The 23,999-nt window shown below is 37.3% G+C and overlaps 1 protein-coding gene across 4 annotated transcripts in view; it reads left to right on the top strand.

The window, feature by feature from the left end:
* klc1a (kinesin light chain 1a) overlaps positions 1-23,717 on the top strand; it is a 32,818-nt gene extending 9,101 nt beyond the window's left edge. For 2 of the 4 annotated variants that reach the window (XM_044142857.1, XM_044142858.1), the window contains exons 4-16: positions 284-362; positions 2,480-2,708; positions 2,857-2,944; positions 5,174-5,275; positions 8,644-8,817; positions 8,957-9,056; positions 10,044-10,096; positions 10,292-10,359; positions 10,629-10,737; positions 11,321-11,482; positions 19,389-19,522; positions 22,411-22,477; positions 23,002-23,717. In XM_044142857.1, coding sequence (XP_043998792.1) covers positions 284-362; positions 2,480-2,708; positions 2,857-2,944; positions 5,174-5,275; positions 8,644-8,817; positions 8,957-9,056; positions 10,044-10,096; positions 10,292-10,359; positions 10,629-10,737; positions 11,321-11,482; positions 19,389-19,522; positions 22,411-22,477; positions 23,002-23,067 — 1,431 coding nt within the window. In that variant the 3' untranslated portion in view covers positions 23,068-23,717. Of the gene's footprint in view, positions 1-283; positions 363-2,479; positions 2,709-2,856; positions 2,945-5,173; positions 5,276-8,643; positions 8,818-8,956; positions 9,057-10,043; positions 10,097-10,291; positions 10,360-10,628; positions 10,738-11,320; positions 11,483-14,973; positions 20,646-22,410; positions 22,478-23,001 lie in introns of those variants that run through there. The other 2 variants (XM_044142859.1, XM_044142860.1) reach the window with 2 other exon arrangements.
* Positions 23,718-23,999: the final 282 nt, after the last annotated feature.

Raw genomic sequence — 23,999 nt, 5'->3', positions numbered from 1 at the left:
ATAGTTGATTGTGCTATAAAATGGTGATATGTGGAAAATACATAAAACTATGTAAATCCTCTCTTTTTGAATAAGACAGGATTTTCAAATGTTGGTGCTTCAATTATCAGTTTGATATGAATTTTTTTTAAGAATGTTTTGCTTTCCTAATAAATTGTGTTGTTTGTAGAAACCCAGAGTGCAGAATGAAACTTAAGTTGTTCCTGTTTTTAGACACAGACTTGATATTCTCTTCTCCTTTTTTAAAACATCTGTCCGTTTTTGTCCTTCTTTTAACAATCAGGAAGAGAAGGAGTGTGACTCCAGTAAAGAGACCTTGGATGACCTCTTCCCAGATGACCAGGATGACCAAGCCCCAGGCAGTAAGTGCTTTCATCTGCTCTCTATATATCAACATGATACTGTGCAAAAGTATAGTATGGTACATGTTTTTGTTTGTTTGTTTGTTTTTTTACAAGTTAAAATCTGTAAATCTTTGATAACGTTTAATGACACCCAGAGCAATTTTTGAATAAATATACACATTTATACATAAAATGATTTAATAAATATACACATGAGCTCAACAACAACAATATTTATTCTTTTTAAAGTCCTATTAAAATTTTTTTTTAAAAAGGGCTTTTCTTTTTTCTCTTGTTTTTAATACTTCAATATCTAATGTGTTAATTTTGATTCATTAATTACATAAAGTCCTAGCCCTATTTTATGCATATCAAATGTATTTATTTGACTGAAAGTGGCTGTAGGCGGTTTAAACACATGTTCATTTTATATTTGCATTATTTTCAAAATTATAAGGACGGAAACCTAGAAATGTGCTACTGGTGATGTGGAGCAGGTGGGGAGAATCAGACAGTTAAAGGAAAATAAATCAAGATAAACAAGATGGCGATGAGTGTGGAGCCATTACACAAGCAAAAACATGCAACACCTGCTTCTTCCAACATCCACTGCTTCCATAATATCAGTTGAAATGCTACTGTTTGTGTCTGGTATAAACAGACTTCGGATTCCAACACCACCTGCAGAGGGACCTGGTTATTTATATCGCATTGATGAACATCAAGTCGACAAGCACCACGTCTGTTCACCTCACTGCGTTTTAATAGTGGAGAAAGAAAAACTACAAAACTAATTTGGTATAATGAATTTGAAATAAAATGTGTAAAACGCATGAAGAGAGAGGAGGTCTGTGTTGTGGTATGTGAAGAAAATGGGCCTCGTTATTCTTCTTCTTTCAGTGACCGAGGCGCCTGAGGCTCTCAGTGTCGGTACGCGGTGGATCTGGGGCGACTTGTGGAGAAGATTCGATTTAGCTGAGCTCTGAGCTTGTTCAGACAGCCTGGCTTGCTGTTGGGGTTTTTTTTTATTAAACTGCAGTCAACAGGACAGGAACAATGGGGATGACAGCCCTGCATTCACTGAAATCAGCTCACAGCTTAAAGACCCATTTTCCCCTGCAATTACAATAAAATACACCACAGCTTTCCGTTGTAACTTGAATAAAACAATGGAGAGGTATTTAAAGCAGTGCAATGCAACTGCAAGTGGTGTAACTGATGATTTTCTTGTTCACCTTTAAAAGTGACGTTTCAAGTTCCAGCTTTGATTTTATTAAATGATGCAAGAGAAACAATAACAACATACTGACGCATTTTACAGCGAGAGCTTGGAAATAAACCAGAGAGCAATTTCTGATTTAATTGAAAACTTTCTCATTTTAATGGGATTAACAAAAGCTTGCTATAACTAGATTTATACCTCATTAAAACCTAAACATGTCCTCTTTTGAACAAGAAAGGTGGTAACAGTAAAACAGCAACACCTCCTGGGATTTTTTGAAGTAGAGGACAACTGGGTAGTGAGCCCCTCTATGCCTTTTTAACAAGTTGTGATCTGTCAGAGCAGCGCATCTTTTTCTCATTATAATGAGATAGAAATATATAAAACTCATCTTGTTAAAATGAGAAACTTTCTTGTTTAAGGAAATTCATCCATGGTCTTTACACGCCGAACCAGTTCCAGAAGATGAATTTTATATTCATTTATATTTATATTTTATATTCCGTTTTAGTGAGATTGAGTTTTATGTCTCGTTTTAACGAGAAACCTTTTTTGTTTTAACAAGAAGTGCTCTTGTTTTATCAAGAAACTAACCTTAGTGAGGTGAGTTATATCTTCTTTTAACAAAAAATAGTTTTAACAAGATGAGTTTTATATCTCACTAAAACTGGACTTTTTGATCAAATCTGAAAAGTTTCTTGTTTTAATGTGTTTTGCATCTTGTTATAACAAGAACGTTTCCTCACTTTAATGAGAAACGCTCGTCGTAACGAGGTATTTCTCCTGAGTTTACTAACAGGCTCTAGCAGTTAAACTCATCCGTAACGATACCAGTGAAAAAAAATCTAGGGATTTCTTTTTGTTGTCATCTTGTATTTCAGCCATGCGTTTGTGTTTGTGTTTGTGCGTGCAGTGCAGCCAGCTCACGGTAGCGCAGCGGCTGCAGCTGCCCAGCAGGGCGGCTATGAGATCCCAGCCCGCCTCAGGACCCTCCACAACCTGGTGATCCAGTACGCGTCCCAGGGCAGGTACGAGGTGGCCGTGCCGCTCTGCAAGCAGGCGCTGGAAGACCTGGAGAAGACTTCTGGACACGACCACCCAGACGTAGCCACCATGCTTAACATCCTGGCGCTTGTTTATAGGTAAGGGAGCTCAGCAGTGTTTGGAGTTCTCATTCATTTTCTCTTGTCTTTAACATGTTTTCAATACGTAGCAGAGTTGGACATTTTATCTTGCAAGTGTTACCTTGCTTTGAGTATTTATGTCCCACTCTTTATTCCTGTTTTTAAGGGATCAAAACAAATACAAGGAAGCAGCCAACCTGCTAAACGATGCTCTGGCCATCAGAGAGAAGACGCTTGGCAGAGACCATCCAGCTGTAAGTACATCTGCCTGCATAGAGTACTAGTGAATACTCATACTGTCATTTGGTTTGTAGAAATATTTGTGGAAAGAGCTGACGGCCCAGAAAAACCTTTTAGAAGTAAAATGAAAAAGATACCCGATTCCTGTTGTGGCAAACAGTTGCTCAACTGAGCGTAAAGACCGAGAATGTAGAAATAAAGCTATCCTGCGTTCAGAGAGCTCATGACTTTGTTTTTTGGCTTGTTATAGTCTGGGGACGACAGTGAAATGTGTTTGTAAAAATATTGCATTTATAAACCGTTCCAAAAGAAAAAAACAACCACTGCTCCATAGAGTCAGTGACCGTCGATGGTTGAAATTGATTTGAAGTAAAAGTTGCCTTGAATTGTTAATATGCCACATTATTGAATTTTGTGTTCCTCTACCATTAGCTTAACTTTGGGGTAATCAGAGTTAACCTAATGCAAATGACATTACTTTTTGTGTTCCTATATTGATTTCGTCTTCTTATTATATAAAAGACCTAAAGATTTGGGTCTTTTCATCAGATACATAGATGCATTTTATGTTGTCACACAAAACACATTACGTTTGTTGTCATACACAGTATGACTGCACTGAGCCTTGACCTGCTCCCACTGGAAAAACACAAAGAACCACCAACAGATAAACAATGCTGCCATTACCTTCACTTTTCACAATAGATGTAATTGGATGCTATTAAAACGGCTTAACCCATATAAAATGTATTTCTTTCTGGTTATAATTCATTACGTTGGTAGTTCAAACAAGTGATTTACACATCGATTTCCTTCTGTTTGTACATTTTTAAGTGAGCATTAGCAGGTGGACTAACTATGTTAACCCCAGCAGGACAGTGTATTTCCTGTTTGGAGCCTCATCACTCTTCAGTTTATCAAACTGAGTAAGCCCTCCTCTCCTCTCCTCCAATCTGCCTCTAGGCCCTGATTATTTGTTTTCTCATTCTTAGTGTTTTTCTATAATGTATAGTTTTTCTTTTACATCTTGAACAAGCTAAATGTGACTCATCTGTGATCACACTTTTTTTTTTTTTTTTTTTTTAAGAAATCTGCTTTTCTGTTTGCTAAGATTTTAACGCTTATACGTTTAGACTTAATTAGATGGCCTCACATTAAACCAGTCGAGCTAATTATCCAGCTCACCAGAATTAAAAGCTGAGAAAAACAACATAGTTCTTGGAAGAGGTTTAAAATCGGCCGAGCTCCTGGCAGATTGTTGGTAATGGGAGACTGTTCTACAGTTTCTCCTTTAATCACCAGTTTGGTCCTTGAAAGAACTTTTCAAGGACCAATATTTTCATTTGGTTTTCACATCTTAACATCCTAAAATGGCAATGAGGTGAGACAGTACCAAAAGATTTAAAGGCAGAGAAACCAATTTCATTCACCAGTTTTTTATAAAATGTGACCTTCTGATTTGACTGATTTGTAATAATAATAATAATTTAAAAATGTTATTTGTATAGCTCTTCTCTAAACACTGAAAGGAGAACACATGAATACATAGCATGTGAAAAAAACAGGATAAGCAAAATAAAGGCCGATTAGCTCATTTGATTTTCTTTTTGAGGTTCATAAAATAAAAAGATATAAAGACTGAATTAATGTCTTTCTTTAAGCCAGTTTTAAGCAGATTCACATTTATGATATTGGCTAACAGGATCCTTTACTAAAGATAAGTTATATTAAATAAACCAAAGGAGTTTTAATAATAATAATAATTATAATAATACATTTTATTTGTAGGTGCCTTTCTTGACACTCAAGGTCACCTTACATAATTTCTATTAAGTTATAGAGATCTTTAACATATTGGATCTTTCTATGCACTTTGTATCTTTTTGTATCTTACTCCTACAGCCACATCACAGCTTTTCTTTTCCTCACGTCTTTCCTCGTTTTGTCCAATGGTCTTCACAACGTAGTCTAACTTGAGTTGCAACAACACTCCTCCAGCAGCCTCCCTTTTTCTGAGCGAGTACAGGTTCAATCAACTTGATTTGGATCATAATACTGGTCACCACAATCACTTCCTGATTGTATGATGTCATTTATGAGGCACCTCGCTTTTCCCCTTGTCAATTACTCGTGTCGAATCGGTTGCACTACACTGATGTGGTGGTGATTGAGTTGTTTGGGAAGAAATTCGATCAGACATTTAAAAACATTGTAAGATGATGAACGTTTTGTGTCCTTGGTAGGTGGCGGCTACGCTCAATAACCTGGCTGTCTTATATGGGAAGAGAGGGAAGTACAAGGAGGCAGAACCTCTCTGCAAAAGGGCGCTGGAGATCAGAGAAAAGGTATGTCCGCTGTCAGAGGGATTAGTTTAAGATCATGTGCTAACGAACCACAAGTCATTGAAAAGAAGGACTTGTCCTTGGACCAGGGAACACATTCACAGAATATTTTCTGTCTTTGACGGAGTTGTTTTAAACTGTGAAGGAAAAATCTGAAGACCATCTGTCATTTTGGCAGGTTACAGTTCACTTGGTGCACATGCACAGACATTTTGAACTTTACATTGTGTACATTGTCGAGGTAACTATGTAGATTGATAACAACTATCTCTGCTTGAGTATCATGTCTGACCTGGACACTAAACTCAATTCATCTCGCTTTCTGGGAGCTGACAGCGTTGAAGAGTTACAGACAGGACGCTTTGGAGCGCATCCTGCAGGATTTTGTACCGCTACCTCTTGTTCAGAGGGTTATGTCGACTTTTGATCTCTACAACTGGAAGAATGTTCCCTGATTTTAAAACTTTGGCTGAGACAACGTTTGTAATTTCAGTCTCCAGATCAAAATCAAAATCTTCAGACATGTGATGCAGTTCGTGTCTATGCTCATAATTTTATTGTTTCTATGTTTTTATTGGGACCAGAGTCAGCAGTTTTTAGTCAGAGCGGAAAAAATGCTGCATGCATTCATGGCAAAAAGTGGATTCTCTATTCAGGTTGTTGAATATTAAAATGAAATGCAATTCAATATCTCATTGTCTTGATTTTATAATATGACAAAAATTGACAGATTTTCTTTGCCTGTCAAAATGATGGACAATGAAAGAGTCTAGAGTCTAGACTCTAGACTCTAGAGCAAATCTGCCCGGGACAAAGCATGTTAATACAACATATGTGTGAATGTCTGTTCGGTGCCCGGCCAAAGTGTTTTTACCATTCAGTCACTATAAATTTAAGTATATTTTACTGGGATTTTATGTGGTTGCGTTTCCAGTGACCACATAAATTGGAATTACAAAAATACATTTGCTTAATGGAAATGCTCTAATTTTGAAAAAAATATTTATTTATTTTATAATTTTTTTGCTAAAAAAGTTTTTGCTGTAGGATGAGGTAATTTTTCAGCTGTACCAAAATTTATGTACGTCGCAAAACTGCATAGGAACATTTTTTGGATCATACAGGCCACGTGATTAACAGCTGGATGTAACTACTGCCGAAAAAGACGACAGGAAGTCGTGGTAGGATGATGATGCGGCTTGTTTTTAATGACTTAATCAGTGAACACACTTGTTCATGTGTGATTTTAAATACATTTCTTATTTAATGGAAACGCACCATTGCAATTTATTTATTTTTCTTCCAACATTAGCAGAACATCAAAAAAGTTTTGCATACATTTGTTTTGGAAACACAGCTTTTGATAGATCTTCCATAAAGCAGTGAGTTATTGTGCACAGTAAGAGAGAGAGACTGAGAGGTCAGCTTAGTTCAGATTGAGGAATTTAAATAGTGTCTTATCATTTATAAAAAGATGTTAACTTCTCCTCATTAAACCTATTAGTGAAAGTGGCTGATATTTACTTAAAGACAATGAAAATCTGTTGTAAACAAATACTTAGTTTTGTTTGTCTGTAGTCTTTTATGATAATTTCCAAACTCCTCTGAGTAATGATAATACTGTCTAATTTGAAGTATTCACTATATTACATTTGATATCACTGTTGATTGTTATCAAAAGAATAGGAAAGAAGTAATATTTCTCAATTTAAAATGTTGCATTTTAGATTGTACCAACTATTAAATTCATGCCATTATTCTTTTCAACAGGAGAATAATGTTCTCTAATATTTTTCTGTTGGAAGTTTATTGATACAAGAACAGAGACAGTAAATAAATTGTAAATAGGTGTATAAATGTGCATTAAGGTCCTGGTTCAGTACATCCTTGGGTTTTGAATTTACACTTCTGTGTGTTTTTGTTTCACTTCTATTTATAGAAACAATTTTACTTTGCTCAGCACTAAACAAAGAATTTTTCAAATTTGTGAAAATAGTTACATCAACTAAGGATGATCAGTTGTAACCAATAACTGGATAAATTATGTGACAATAAAATATTGTGTATCATTTTTTGGGGTTATTTTTGAATTAGATTGCACTGATGGTTGATGATGCTTACATCACTTTGTAGTTGTATGATAATACGTGTCGGATGTTTACAAGTCGTCCCTGAATGCACCTTAGAGGTTGTTCTAATGTTCCGTCTGTCTAGACGGTAGAATGCTACTAGACGCAGCAAGTTTTATATGTTCTTATATTTTCAGTCTGATTAGTAATCTGTTCACTCAGAATATATAAGATTAATAAACTTGTTAAAATTTGAGAGAAAGTATTGATATATTAAGTAGTATTTTTCTTTTAGCATACTGGCAAAAAAATCTACCAGATTTCTATTGACTCAATGGATTGGAGTTGAGCACATTATCTTTATAGTTTTGTTTTATAAGTATATCAGTAATGTGAGCTGTAAGTGGATAACTGCTTCTATAACACCTACAGGCATATTAAGTCACATCTGGAAATGGAAGTGAGGACTAATCTTGCCTCTGGAAAGCATTTCCCATTTTTCATTGGAACATTTGAGCCTCTTCCTGAATAAACTTCCACAGGATGTGGTGAAAGGAGAGTGCTAGAGGTTGGGATAAATAACATGAGGATACGGGATCCAGCACTTCTGTATCACAGGAGGAAGTGTTAGCGGTCAGGACTAAGTTAATAGTGCTAATAAATTTTCTACATCAGAGCCACCATGTGGGTTACAGACACTGAAGTGTGTCCACAGCAGGTTGCAAAGCAATCCTGCAGGCTTTCCGCAGACTGACTCAGTGAGCTAACAGCGAACACCAAAGTGGAAAAATAACTTGCTAGCGTGAGGGCTTATTGCCTATCTTGTCTCTGTTTTTATGAGCAACACAACGCTGAGTATTGCTGCTTCCTTTTACAAACAGCAGTGTGACGCATCCTTCCTCTTTCCTTTATAATTTCTCTGCTTGGTGACCCTGGTGACCCGGCCTGCTATGCTGCTCAGCCAGACTCAGAACACACCTTCTGCCATGATGTGGAGCTGCTTCAAATTATCCGAGCAGAGATTCTCTGATCAGGATCTTGCAGCCAGTTTCAGGCAGTGGCCTGTAAGCATTGAGATCATTAACAAGATCATCCTCACTGTTTGAGGAAAGATCTTGTATAAAGCCAGGAGTTTCATTTCCCAATAATTGTATAAACAGTTGTTACCAGGATTCTTGTTGAATGTCTTGGAGTCTTTTGTAATTTGTCTTTCTTGTCCTTCAACAACTCCTTGAAGATATTTTTGGTTGTTGTTCTCTCTTTTTATAGAAAGAAAACCCTTGATGCTTTATTTCCCCCCAGGTGTTGGGCAAGGACCACCCAGACGTTGCCAAGCAGCTGAACAACCTCGCCCTGCTGTGCCAGAACCAGGGCAAGTATGAGGAGGTGGAGTATTACTACATGAGAGCTCTGGAGATCTACCAGACCAAACTGGGACCAGACGACCCCAACGTGGCCAAAACCAAGAACAACCTGGTGAGGAAGGTTGAAGCTTTTAGGAGGGAAAGTATTCCAAAGCATAAAATACTCCCATCTCAAGGCTGAGACTTTGGCCTCGTTGGATCTCTTTTCACTGTGATTCTGATCACAATAGCTGCTTGTCTGTGTTCTTTAGGCTTCCTGTTACCTAAAACAGGGCAAATTCAAGCAGGCTGAGACTCTGTACAAAGAAATCCTCACCCGCGCGCATGAGAGGGAGTTTGGCTCTGTTGATGGTAAGATTATATAGAATTATCAACTTAATAAGAACATGTATAGTTATCACAAACAGGTTAAAAATATTCAACAATCCTTGACCTACCTGAAGAAAATAATTGTCTTTGTTCAGACTTCTATTGCAGTGATTGGGGGGAAGAAAACAAAAAGTTTTTTTTGTTTCTTGGGTATCAACTGGTCAGAGCTGGTCAAGTGTAGAGATGCACCGATTGGATATTATCATCCGTATCATCCCAATATTGACGATACGGGACAATATTGTCAATATTGTCCCATATAGATCAGATATTGGTGACGATGTGCTTGATCCATAACAGAAAATCTAGTCAGACTAATTCTATGCTTTGTTCTCTGAGCGGCATCATGTTTTATTATTTATTTTACATTATATTTAGAATTCCTAATTGCTTTTTCTGAACCATTTGAAAGAAGGCTTGTTTCAGTTTATTTTTTACATCTTTTACCAAAATAGTCAACCTATTGTTTTTGTCAGTTTCACTTTCTTTATCACTTATTTTACACTGGCTGTTCTACTCCTAATTCCACTGACTGACCAAGTAAAAGTTGTTTTATGTGTTTTTATATGTATTGTTGTATTTCAGTGTTCTGTACTGGTGCAGAGTTAGCAAACACATTTGTAATTCAGTACTCTCTGTTTTAAAAAAGAAATATTTTAAATAAATTCAGCAATGTTTTCTACATCGATTGATACTAAAGCTCAGATATCGATATCAGAAGTAAGAAAAAATGAAAGTGGTCGCTGCATCCCTGGTCAAGTGTAAAATTAACCAGTTGTGGTGGCCAGTCAGAGGTCATCTGTAGTTCTGACTGAATTACAGCTGACATAGACAAAAATAATTCAAAACTTTTTTTAAAGCAACCCCCAACATCTGCTTTCAAAAGGAAGACGGCTGTAAACAAAAACAACCTTTTGGTTTACATGTTCTAGTTGCCACAGCTGATTTTTTTTTTCTTTCCTCTTTCAGATGAGAACAAACCAATCTGGATGCATGCTGAAGAGAGAGAGGAACAAAGCAAGGCGAGTTTGCAACACACTGATTCTTAAACGTCCGTTTAAAATCGTTTTATTGTTAACTCTGATGTATTGTGATGTTTATTAATAGCAGTGGTGCACAAGTTGACCATTTCAGGTTCAGTCTTGCAAGTCAAAGGCTTTAACCTGCCTGTGTTATTGGAATACAACACAGAATAAATGCTGTATGTTATTTCACAGGGGAAACTGAAGGACAGTTCACAGTTTGGAGAATATGGAGGCTGGTACAAAGCATGTAAAGTTGACAGGTCAGTTTTTCCTCCTACATCTCACATCCTCAGCCTGAAATATTGTTTATTATCAAGCTTGTTTTTGATATTCCAGGTTCATCCAAGTTATTCCCACTTCCAAATGACCACAGAACACACCTGAACCAATTTACACATTTTCTTTGACAGATTTGTATTGAGGAGATGGCTAAAATGAACATGTAGTAAATCAGTAGACAATCACAGCTCTTATTTTCTCGATCGACAAAGTGACGTACAAACATTATAATCCTCTCACCGCTTTCCAGCCCCACGGTGACCACAACCCTGAAGAACCTGGGAGCTCTTTACAGGCGGCAGGGCAAGTTTGAGGCAGCTGAGACTCTGGAGGAGGCAGCCATGCGCTCCAGAAAGCAGGTGGGCTGTTTCACTTCTGCTGGTTGAAGTGAGTCAAACGGCGCAAATGTTTCTCTCACACAATTGATCAGTTTTTGTTCCTGCACTTTCAAAAACAGTACTGTACTTTGTTATATTTATATATATAATATTGACATTGGGTTAAAAATTAAACTTTATGAAAATGCTCATTTTGATTTAAACAATCTAAAACTATTGAGGGTTTCTTCTTTGAGAAGACTGAAATAGAATTGGAGCAGAAATGGTCAGAGAACAGAGCAGGATAGCTCACACTGCAGAACGTTTTCTGAAGAACTATGTATAAGAATATCCAAGTGAAACTGTAAGAGTCACATGGCAAAAAGCTTTGGTTAGAATATTTCAAAACAATATGAGATAAAAACATGCTGAAGTAGTTGCACCTAATATCTTATTCAAGCCCAGATCAGCAAATGGCATGACACATTACTGTCCAGATATTAAAAAGTAATTAATTGAATTACTTTGTTGTAGTTTATAAAATAGTTGCAGTGAAATTACATTGACTTGTTGTTGCGACCCGTCCCATATTTAAAGTAAACCCACGAGCTCTGTTGTGTTTCAGGGTCTGGACAACGTGCACAAGCAACGTGTCGCCGAGGTTCTCAGTGAACCAGAGGCTGGCGACAAGCATCGCAGCCGAGAGAGTCTGACTTCAGACACGGTGAAGTACGAGAGCGGGCCGGACGGTGGCGAGGAAGTGAGTATGAGCGTGGAGTGGAACGGGGTAAGTACAGTACACAGCCCTCAGCGTTTATACCAGCAGCCTGTCAGCTACGTCCCTATGATACTCATCCTCCATCTTTATGGACCAAAGCCACAGTTGCAAATGAGTGAAGGGAGTGAGGATAAAAACAAAGTACTATAACCACCTGAAAGTTTGCTTCCCTCTGTTTGTTTTTCATTCAATCACCTTTGTAAACTTAACACCTGTTTCTTTTATTAGATTACAATTAATGTCTGTTTGGATGTTTGGGGGGAAAAACATTGTTCATTGGCTTCTCTCAATAAAGATACATACAAAGTGTTGTTCTAAAACAGAATAGCATCATCTAAAACGGAAACAGTTTTACTGTTCGATCAGCTACATGTGGATGATTTCAATAGTATCTTACTGATGATGCTGATTGACTGTCACCTGCTGTTTCCATGCTGCTGTTGTAGTTGGGGATTGTTTATTGTAAGTTTTTCTCTTACAGAAACTCAGACATTTTTTGGACAAAACAGGCACATAAACATAGATTTTAAAAATATGAAAAGCATATTGCTGTGCAGGTCTGAAGTTGTTGAAAAGATTTAATGCAGTGAAAATGGAAAAAAATGAATATTGAATTTTTATTTAGGTTTTATATGTTGTACCAAGTGGAGTTGAAAAGTGAGTAGACAGTTTAAAGGTGCCTCAAGGGTTAAAACTCAAGTCACACAAGTTGAATTGTATGAGCCATCAAATAATCAAAGATTTTTTATTCTTTTGTATGATTTCTGATCTATAATTTAGTCAATTTCAAATGTTGCTCTTTGAATGTTACAGTAACGTCCAAAGGCGATAGGACATGGATTTTAATTGTAAAACCTTTTAAAAAGAATTATAGTATATCTTCTATTAAACAGATTGAAGTTTCATCATTTGAGGGGAAAAGCTACTGAATTATTGTAACCACACAAAGCGTTTCTCTTATGATGCATTACCTAGTTATATTTGTGTATATTTATAACAAAGACACAATAACAGCAAACATTTAGCATCTTTTATTAGCAGTTACTAGCATTAGCCTGGCTAGCCACCTGAAGCTTACATGCAGCTTCCTTTCTAGAAGCTTCTTGTATCTCTGTGCTTCTTCTGATGTCATTCTTAAACATTTCACTAATACTGAAATTGTAGAACTTTCTGAAATAACTTCCATACTGAAGTGTTGTTAGCTCAACCTGGTAGCATTCAATGGTTTTCTTTATGGCCATCGGGACTTTGGCCTTATCCACATGAAGCAAGGTTCTTATAAAAAGGATTAACTCCACCACATTGCTTAAAAAGAAATAAAAAATCATACACTAAGGATCGGTTTCCATCTGCACGAACCCCCACAAGTCCACCTCTGAGCTTTGTTTTAAACATGCCAACCCAGTAGGGGCAGTGTAACACAGAGCTGAAATCTATGTCAGCCAATCAGAATCCTTCAAAATAACCTCGACTTCCTGTTGGGAATTAAACGTGACTTCATTTGTGTGGACAGGTGTATAGGTTGAAGTGCTTTTAAATAACTTATTAGAAAACATACTTATTAAAACATAAGACAATGTTGATTGGGAATCTAGTCAAAGTATGTTGATATATTGGTCTTTAAACTTAGACCAATAGACCTTAAAACTCTGTTTTTCCATGTACACACGCAAACAGAAATGCTGTTTTCTCAAATCTCCACTTCTGTTGGAGTTTTCATAAATAATCGTTTTTAGTGATTTTAAACTGAGCTTTTTGCACGAAAGACCAAAATGCATTAAAATGTATTCGTTTCCCCAGAAATCCGGCTATGTGTGGACTAGGCCCAAGAGTATGTTTAGTTTAAAGCAGGCCAATCAGTGATCTGGTCCACTCAAGGATAAAATCATTTGATCCCAGATGTCTGCTCGTTTTCTTGAGCATTCCTCGCTTAAAATGTTTTCTGTTCCACTTTCTAACCCACAAAACAACATTTTTCTACAGTAAACCTACCACATATAAACCCATCCAGTCTGACTCTGCAGCACAGTCACGTTTCTAACCTTCTGGAGAGCCTGCAGTGTTCTGCTTCCAGTTGCTGCAGTGACACTACATGTAGATGTAGACTTGGCTGTAAGTTGCTGCTGCTTCTGCTGAACTAGTCCTCTTGCATAGCAACGGTTGCCATAGCACCCGAAACAATCAATGAGCATCTGAGCCACCCCTGGTCATGACTGTGGGAGTGTTTCTAGAGAGGATGCAGCCGAACCAAACACCTGAACCCAACCGAGCTTCAGAAGGGATTGGTTTTGTCTTCATTTATACTTAACAGAAAAAAATAATCAACTGAATTTATATTATTAATAGATGATAAACTGTTGATTTACAATATGTTATTGTCAAACTTGTTACATTTTTATGCCTGTACTTCATCATCTATCTGCAATTTCAAAGCCATATTTTGGTTTTCAACTTGTCAAAGAAATCGTTTCCTCTTCGGCGCCCTCTACAGGCAACTGTGAAACCACTTCTCTTCCCTCTAATTAATAAATCAAACTGAAAACTCTTTTCTGACTTAACCAGGGCTCTGTACTGTACTCCTGCTTGATGTTCTCTATCTGTGTGCATTGTGCTGCATGTGTCCACGCATTTGTTTGATGTGCTGCTTTCGAGAACAAAAACTGACTTTTCTCCTCATTTTTTTCCTTCGCTTTTTTTTATTTTTTTTTTATCTTTGTCCATAAACATTTTTGCAGCCAGAGAGAGGAAAAAAGAAATTGCAGTACATAGCTTATTTCTTTTTAGCAATTTTTTAAATACAAAAAAAAATAAATAAATAAAAATTTGAAAAAAATATCTAAGTTAATAGCTTAGTGGGGGTGGGGGTATTTTTAAATACGTTAGTTCTGGCTGCTCTCATGTGTTTTCTTTATTCCTCTCCTGTTTTTTTTTTTTGTTTGTTTTTTTATTTTGCTGTGCTTTAACAAAGTTCCACCGCCTTAATAAAAGTCTCTCAGCTGTTTTCCAAATTCAGACACAGGATTAAACCAACACAGTGGACTGTTAAACAGCTCCACCTGGTGGGCAAATCAAAAAGATGCAGTATTTCGTCATAAACAGTGGAAAATGGAAGTCCAGACCTTGGGAAAAGGTTTTCTAGACAGTTGAGGAACCTTAGAACCATTTGTGAAAATTAGCCCTGCTGTACTTGCACAAATTGGGAAAATATCAAATTGTTTACCATATTGAATGACATAAATATATATTTCGATATGTGCCTTTTGTTTTAGTATTTGTTTAGTTTTTTCTGATGTGTGTACAGATCTAATGCTTCCTTCCACTGTTTGGTAAACAGAGCTTGTGTCTGATTATTGTCTGCTGGTGTTTTTGTTTCCCTCCATCTGCCTGCTTAGCTTTGCTTTTGCAACTTTTGCTCCATGTCTCATGTGCCTTTGTTCCTCTACCTGTCACTGTTTATATTTCTCTTTCTCTCTTGTCTTTCTGCTCTGTCTGGATGGCAGGCTTAACTCCAGATGCCTTGTAATGGTTCTAAAAACTTGTCTTCTGCATGACGGATGCCTGGGCTCACCTCGCCTCCACCCCTCCAGCTTTGCGGTTTTCTTCAATTTCCGGCTCCAACCCCTCACTCTTTTTTTTTTTTTTATTTCCTGGAGGGATTCTTCGCACCACACTGAACCACACTGATACCACTCTGACGCCCCTCTAACCCCACTGAACCGTTCATCAGCTGTGGGTGGTGGGCGACCGCTGTGACAGTATGTCTATAAACATAGCTGTTCTGCCCAGGGATTCCCTTCATTTTGGCCTGAACTCCAAAACAATCAGCTTATTGCTCACTTACTGTTCCTCGCAAAAGTTTTCATATTTCTGAAACCTTTTCCTCCTTTTGTCAGGATACGATCATAAAATTCAGTGTTGTGATTTTTGGAGGATTTTATGAGAGAGACTAACACAAAGTAGTGCATAATTGTGAAATAGAATGAAAAGAAACAGTTTTCAAAACCTTTTACAAATTAAAATCTGAAAAGTGCAGCAGTTTTTTTTTTTTTTTTGCTTCAGCACCTTTTACTTTGATATAGTCTAAAAAATATGTATCATAGCAACCAGCTGCCTTCAGAAGTCACCTAATTAGTCTGTACATCTGCTGCACAACATCAACAGTGAATCATGGTGGTGGCAGCATTATTCTGGGTAGCTGGACAGAGTAAATGGACAATGACTTGTAAACGTGTGATCAAAGATCTACATTCATATGTAGGACTGCAGCTAACAGTTATTTTAGTAAGTGAGTATTTTGTCAAGTATTCTGACAATTATTCGGATAAAGAAATGATCACATTATGCAGATTTTTCATTTAACCTTTTAGGCCAATTTAATACTGGAAATCTGTATAAAAAAAAATAATAATAATAATAATAAAATAAAAGGGACATAAACAATTCAAGTCTCTTCTCAAAATAACAAAATTTAAATTTAATTGCCTAAAATTTAATAACACCATTCCTTTAGTGAACACTTGATCATATTTAGCAAATTTAGTGTTTATTTGACTTATTATACTAATTGACTATTTTGCAGAGTTGGTAAGAAAAGCTGTTTTGATAATGACTGAAGAGTGGGGTACAAAAAATACATGGAAGTTCAGTTATGTGCTGCTACTCTGTTGGTTTTTTTGCCTAAAAGCTCTAAAAAAAAAAAGAAAAAAGAAAAAGGTTTGTGATTGTAACTTGAACAAGTTATAAGGGGGAATGAATTCTTTTGCATCACATTTAAACACGAATTGCCAACGTAGTCAGCTGTTTAGAGCTCCACAGAGCTGTCAGATGGTTGTTCTAATTCTTACACACCTTGTTTCTTACTACGCCTGTGTATGTATATGCAGTTTTATGGAAATGTGGATCTCATTTCTCAGAAATTAGTACGGGCAAAAACCTTAAAAGAAATGTTGGTTTGTGTTCAAAAAGCGGGTTAGAAATAATCAGGATCAAGCATTGGATCTGCTCCTCTGTCGTTAGTTGTGTTTGTGAAAACGGAGCCGACCTGAAGGCGACACGTCCTAATGAAACAAATCTGTACCAAAGTAGGAAGGACGAAGAGAAATAACACGGATGAGAAAAGAGACATTTTGGCTGATGTTGATGTTTGGGTGTTCAAACATATCAGCTCCTATTAAAATCCTCTACAATAATCCTCATGTCTTATAGAAACACAGCCTGTAGATGGCATTATGACATGACCAGATATTCCAGTCAGAGAACACACAGTAGATGTTATAAAGCATGTCACCAGGTTCTGATATCCTGCAGTTCTAATGAACTGTATTATCCATTTTCTGTTGACAGAAAGAATCCCCACTAGTGACTAAACACATTGTAAATAACAGCATCAGCATGATCAGGAGCAGCGTAGCTTGTAGTTCTGCACATCTAGATCTCACTTCCTGCCACAGCAGCCAATAGTTTGTCACTTTGTGCTCATCTGTTTACTGGGAGGTCAGGGGTCAATAGAGCATCTGAATGGCAGCTGGTTTTCATGCAGCAGGAATTAAAATGTGGATTTAAGAAAAGTTGCAAGTTTTTTATTATTGTTATTTATTTAATTTAAAACTGTATTCAGATAAATTCAGCTGAAAAAAAGAGTTTCATCTCTACCGTCTGTGTATCTATCTTAGGGTTGGTAGTGAGAAAGTGGCGGCATTTGGTGTAAACAAGCATTTATTGTTGCATTTCCTGAAACTTTGGGGTTTAAGTAGGCTTCTCCTCAGCCTGTCCTCGACTTCTGCTACTAATATTCTGTGTCTTCTGTCTTGTTTGTGCATCTCCCAGTTTCTTTAACTTCTAATAAAACCTAATCTCTCTGCTTTACCTGAACCTGTGCCTCTTGCCTCTTTGTGCGTTCCTTCTCTGCTTCTGTGTGCCTTCGTGATCGAATGAGAGTGAAGTTTCTTGCACCACACAGCAGCAAAACACTTTCATATCTCACTTACGCATGTCCTTTTTTTTATTCCACGTTTTTATAAATTATCTTTCAAATTGTCAATCTCCATGTTCCAGAGGTTTACTGGGCAGCTTGGTGTCCAGGAGTTCACTCACCTCAGTTGACTTCTTGGAGACGTTGGGTTTGTCAAAGCTACAGTCCAGATAGCCTGAGGTCAAAGTTAGCTGGACTTTACAACAAGATCAATCTGTTTTAGGTTAAAGCAGAAAAGCCTTTATGCTTCAGAAATAATGTAGCATAATTATCACAATATAACTAGTCATTCTTTTACAATATTGACAGATAGACTCAAGGAGTTACCAAGGTAACCACTAAATTTAGTGCTAGATTTCAACTGCTTGGAGCACAGAACAATATGCAGTCCAGAGAACAAGATGTAACACCCTACAGTAACATATGTGTATTACAATAACAGAACCTAGAAACTGATCACCCAACGATGGTTTATTGGTAAGGGTGAACCGACAAATTGACCGATTGAAAAATTGGCCTCGATTTCCTTAACTTTGGGCGACCGACTATCGGCTGATCTTAAAGACGGGGAATCGAACCCAGGACAGTAATCTCCGCCACCCAGCGCTCCCCGTCTCCGTTAGACACTATTAGACGGATAAATGGATAGAAGGATATTGTTTTTTAGCCCTTTTTTTAGATTTACTTAAATCTAGTGCATGAACAATTTGCACTGCCAATTTATTTGTGGGTAAGGGCAACATGCTTTGTGAGCACTTTTTGCTTTATGAGTGAAAAATAACTGTGTGTGATATTTTAGAGACCTCTACTCCTATAGCAGATTTTCCGAGTCAAAATTAAACCCAAACATTAAAGTTCCAGCTCTGCCTTGTCAATGAGTGTGCAAATATGTCCATCAACATCAGTTTGTGCTTGTTTTGATGTCTTTTTTTTATCTCACTGCAACACTTGTTTGTCTGCTATGAAATATTGTAAAACTGTTTTGCAAAAAGTTGTAAATATCGCCTAGTTAAAAGTGTAAAAGTTGATAAAAATCTTGACCAGGAGTCTCCAACTCCAGACCTCATGAGCCATTTTCTCCAACACACCTGAATCAACTGACACAATTATCTCCCCAGCATCTTCTTGTGTGATGCAGAAGTCTGGTTATAAGCCTTTCATTTTATTCAGTTGGAAATTGAATTCATGTGAAGGTTTCTGGGCAGTCACTTACCATCTGGCATTGGAGACCGCTGATGTAGGCCCTGGGAATGTGTAATTAATTATCTTGATGTTTTACCACTTCATCACATTAGTGCACCAACCTTTGATGGTTCTTTTCTTGGACATGAGAGATGCGCAAAGCAGAAATCTGTGACCCATATAAGATCACCACGTTTGACCTCTAAGTATTGATTCTAGCCAGTTTTGATTTCATTTTAGTACATAAAAATACAAATAATAGAGTTTAAAGTACATTTAAATGATGGTTATTCATGTTGGGATCTGTGGTGATGTCAGTAATTGTATTACTACTTCCTGGTATAGGAAGTAGTAGTTTTTGCCACTAGTAACATCAGGCTGTTGATCACATCACTGGTGGTATATGATCAAAGCTTTCCCACATCAGAAACATACATTTCAGTACAGCTGAAAAACCATCCGATCCTAGCACAAAAAACTTTTTATTCATAAACGTGAGTTTTTCAAAATTGTCCTGTTTCCATAGAGCTGATTTATTTTCATAGTTTCAATGTGCATAAATTTATGGTCAATGGAAACACTACCAGAGCGACCTGGAAGGCCTTAGTCACCGAGCATCATCTGATTCCAGTCACAAGCCACTTTTTCTTGGTGCATCTCAATTCCAAACTTACTGCTGGTCAAATATGAACGTCCTTAACATCTGTGCATATCTTAGAAAAGCGGCGTGAGTAAAGGTAAGCCTGTGATGTGTCCCACCAGGACGGATCGGGGTCCCTGAAGAGAAGCGGCTCCTTCAGTAAACTACGGGCGTCGCTCCGTCGAAGCAGCGAGAAACTGGTCCGCAAGCTAAAAGGCGGCGGTTCGTCACGAGACGGCGAACACAAAACCCCCGGGTAACTATCAGCAGCTCTAGAGTCCTGCATTAACCGCTACAGGTGGCTCCTGTCGCACACTGGAAGCCTGGAGGAGCCAGCTGACTGGTGCGCTAACCAGAACCAAAACAAGCAAACTCTTCTACTTCACTGGTGGTGAAGTGGTGTAACTCTGAAGCTGCGTTTGCACACAAGTGTTTTTAGGGACTCTTGTCCCATATGCAATTATTACTTTTCCCCCTACATTTCTTTATAGGTGTCTTTATCTATAGGTGAATCAAAACATGAAACAGAAACAAACCCTGACTTCTGCAAAGTGCCTTGGTTTTTGGTAAAAACGGTTATTTTTTTTTAGGTGAAAGTGGGGTGAACAAAGTACTTTTAGAAGTATTGTAAACAAGTATATGATATCTTTTATAGAAACGTGCAGTATTGTAAAAAGAAAAAATGTAAACACATTAGTGGTATTTACATCTGGGGTCATTTTGTATCATTAAAGAAAAACTTTAAAACGGTTAATCCTCCAGATAGGAAATATCATTTTAGAGAAAAGCATAATCCAAAAAGGGTGCTGCCCTAATGGAAAAACACGTCTCGAGGAATTTAACACATTTCCAAAAGATTATGTTTTAAAAAAATATCCATCAAATCCTTATATTTTATTTAAGGAACATTTGCTATTCTCTTTTTTTCATGCTTGAGTTCTTGCATTTTTTGAGCACTTGCACTGACTGACACACAGCCCTTAAAGTGCCGATGGAAAGAAATCTTTAACCTCCGTGTGTAAGATAATGTTTTTGATTGACTTGAACGATGGAGATTTGAAAGCCTGAGAGTCGGACTTTAATGGCTCCGTAAACCAAACCTGAACATCTTCACGGTGAAAAACCAAAGACTAACAGAGAAATGGAGGGAAGGTTTTTCTACTCGAGGCGTAGTGGGCCGTGTTTAACTACTAATGTCTCCCAGTGATTTTTCCATCGCACTTGTTGTGTCCATGGAAATAATTTCCAACTAATCGTTCCATCTATTCACTGTATTTTGTGGCTGAACTGTAACTGTTCTGGACTTTTATAAGTCCATCTTTTTGGTATTAAATGTCTGCATGGCTGTCCTGTGTAGAATAAAAATGTATTTTTTTTTTTTCATTGTTCTGTTTTTCTTTTTTTATTTATGAATAAATTTTTATTTCTTCTGAATGTCGACTTGCATGCCTCATCTTTGTTCTTGCTGGTCTCTTGTGTTCCTTGTTGCTGCTCTTCACTGTGCCTCATGACGGTGATGGACAGGATGTTGGTGCTCCTCATCATCACCATCATGACGGACTCACTGATGTGTAACGTCACTGCAGAAACATCTTTGACTAAAGAACTTACTTTTTATTTGTTCTGAACAGATATCACAAATGTGTGTATCCGTTTTTTACTCGTATTTAGACCAAAATAATTACAGACTTAGCATTTTAAACCGTGTTTAGCATCTCTACATTAGCTATTATCCCACTTAGCACAGCTAGCTAGCTTTGCTAAGTTTCCTTATGTATTCTCTAGAGAACGTGCATAATTCTGTCGACTGTAATCTTTTCAAAACGCTTCCAATATTCAGAACTCCACCTGGCAGCATTTATTTCTGGTGTATTGTCTCTGGTCAGGGTTGCTCATTAAAATTCAAAAGATTCTGGTCACCAGCCAGTTTGTCTGTTTATCTATATTTGAGTCTAACGTTTAAAAGTGGAGTAATGAGATTTCTGAAAGAGAAATTGAACTAGGATTATTACAGCGAAACTGCTAATGTAGAAATTGGAAAACCCGTTTGACTTTTTCTATTGGCAGTGAAAGTTGAGCCTTGTTCAGACATAACATTATGCGTTTCAGGCTATTTAAGAAGGAATGTGCATCGTAAAGTATTTAAAAAAATACTAAACCTTTGGAGTGTTAAATGAACTTTAAGATGGATGTTTGCTGCAGTGACATTCACATAAACCTAAGTTTTATGCTTTATGTTTTGAGTTTGCATGTGTTGAACTTGTAGTGTGAATGTCTTGGCGCACAACATAGTGAAACTGTGTTTCTTAAATCTTTTTATTCACTGCGAAAACACAAAATCTTACCACGTATTTTGGTCTACTTTGTAGAGCAAATATTCTAGTTCACTTGAAATAAGAGAAAACAAACTTAAAAGTAACTTTTTAACAAAATACAGGTGATTGTTTTAAATCAATATTCCTTAAAACGGATAAGTACTTATTGAATTGACAGGTTATTTCACTCATCACAGAACATTGTTCCCATGTTATAAGTGAAATAATCTGCCAATGAAACTAGTACTTTTTTAAAATCAATATTAAGGAATTACTTATTTAAAAGAGAATCTTAGTTTTGTCTTATTTCAAGTGTACTTGGCCAAAAATACTTGGTAAGACTTTGTGTTTTTCATTGTTGGTAACTAAGCACAGCTCAGCAGCTGGTTTCACATTTTGGTCTGCCAGACCCAACTCAATCTGAACGGTCAGTCACAACTTCTATCCCAGCAGGAAAAGGCAGAATAACATGACCTTTTTTTTCTTGATTTTTTTTTCTTCCAATTTTACACAAACATGCAGCCCAAAATGTCACAACTGATGTCTAACAACACACACACACATTGCTGAATTTTCCATCCATCAACCTAACAAACTAAATGTATAAAAAATAAAAATAAAAATTGCAGATTTGCGTCAAGTGGTGCCAACATTGTACATGTCTAATCTGAATACAGAAGATCCGATACATTATTGTGGAACTAACCTTTTTGTGACATTATCATTAACCCTCATGTAACTCCACTGAGTTTAAAAGCTCACGGCTGACTTTCCACCCCTCACCTCTGACCCCTGACCCCTCACCCTGCCTCTCTGCATGTGGGAGCAGCATGAAGCGGGCCAGCTCTCTGGGGGTTCTTAACTTGCCGGACAAGCCTGCCAGAGACCACTACCAAGTAAGGAAGCCTGACTGTCAAAACGTTGGTGTTAGCAGTGAGTTCTCCGCTTTGTTTTTCTAACTGCTGTTTTGCCAAAAGCTTTCATAACCGTTGAGGTTTATCACAATTATTCATGTTCCATTTGTGTTACTATATGTGCTGTTGGTCCACATTTCTGGTAATTCTGTGAATTACACTTTGGTGGTAGAACAACTTTTTTCCATGACAACACAATTCTGATTTTACACTTTTGTATGAGTTGTAGATTACTGTCTGTGATTGGAGCAACTTGACCCTGGATGCTGTGAGAAAAGGGGAGACAGAAAATTAAGATTTTAAGAAAAGTATTGTGAGGTGATCAGTTGTTTAAAGGAAAAAAACCCACACCTTGTTTTCAATTCTAAAAAATGGAAAAGATCTGAACCCCCTTTTTCTCCTGTACGTCTCTCTCTCTCTTGGTGTGTATACATGTAATATGTGTTGTTACTACACTAATATCACTGATCTGGCACTGAGCTCTGACCTGTCTCTGTTTCCGTCAGGAACGAAATCATCGTTTAAGAAAACATCACGACCTGAGTGCCAGCCAAACCGACCTGGCGCATTGAAGGAAGTGAACTACCACCTCTGACCGCCGGACTGCCTTCACTGTAAATTTCTGTTTGTAGGAAAGCTTCACGTGTTTGTCGCTCTTCAACATCACAACGCAAATTGCTCACTGGACTGCCTCTGAACTCTGACCCCGCTACTACAGGTTTGAGCTCCCAGCCGGAAGCCTCTGCTCCTGTCACTACGTATCAGGAGTGTGAATGTACAGCGGTCTGCTGCGTGTGTGTGTGTGTATGTGAGAAAGCTCGTGCTACGTCAGACTGTTTCCTGGTTTTAGTGATGTGAAAAATATGAATAATGCTGGAGTTGGTTTGAAGGCGGACACAGGCACAGGTTTTACTTCAGCAAGCCTCAAAATGAACTCCCCCGTTTCACCGAGAGAAACTGAACGTCTAGTTACCACTGGGCTGAAAGCTCCTTCTTATGAAATTATGACGTTGTTAAAGAAACGGCAAAGCAACTCTGTGATTTAGCAGCCATTTTCTACAAAATACTGTCTGAAATGAGTCACCTGCCATCAAAACGAACAACGTTTCTCTTGGAAATGCTATGTTCAGATTATGATGATGATTATTATTATGCACTGTTCTTAAAAAATATCCCTAAATTAAGTAATTAATTAACCTTACAGGGGCAGTAATATATATTTTCCAGGCACATAGCACTATATATATATATATATATATATATATATATATATATATATATATATATATATATATATATATATATATATAAAATATGACTAAAGAAATTTGACTCTGTACTTAACGTCTTGAAATTGGGCCTCTGTCTCTTTAAATACTCCTGCTTTTTCTGAAACTCTGCCTTCAGGAAAGCATCACAACATTGCTCCTTTTGCAACATTTTAACCAGTGTTGCACTGAGTAGAAACTTCTATAACAAGCTCAGCAGAAGCTCAGTTCCACCA

This window comes from Gambusia affinis, linkage group LG16 (assembly GCF_019740435.1).
Source record: "Gambusia affinis linkage group LG16, SWU_Gaff_1.0, whole genome shotgun sequence".
Classification (NCBI taxonomy): Eukaryota; Metazoa; Chordata; class Actinopteri; order Cyprinodontiformes; family Poeciliidae; genus Gambusia; species Gambusia affinis.
The sequence above is the reverse complement of the archived record's forward strand: the minus strand, read 5'-3'. Positions and strand labels throughout refer to the sequence as shown.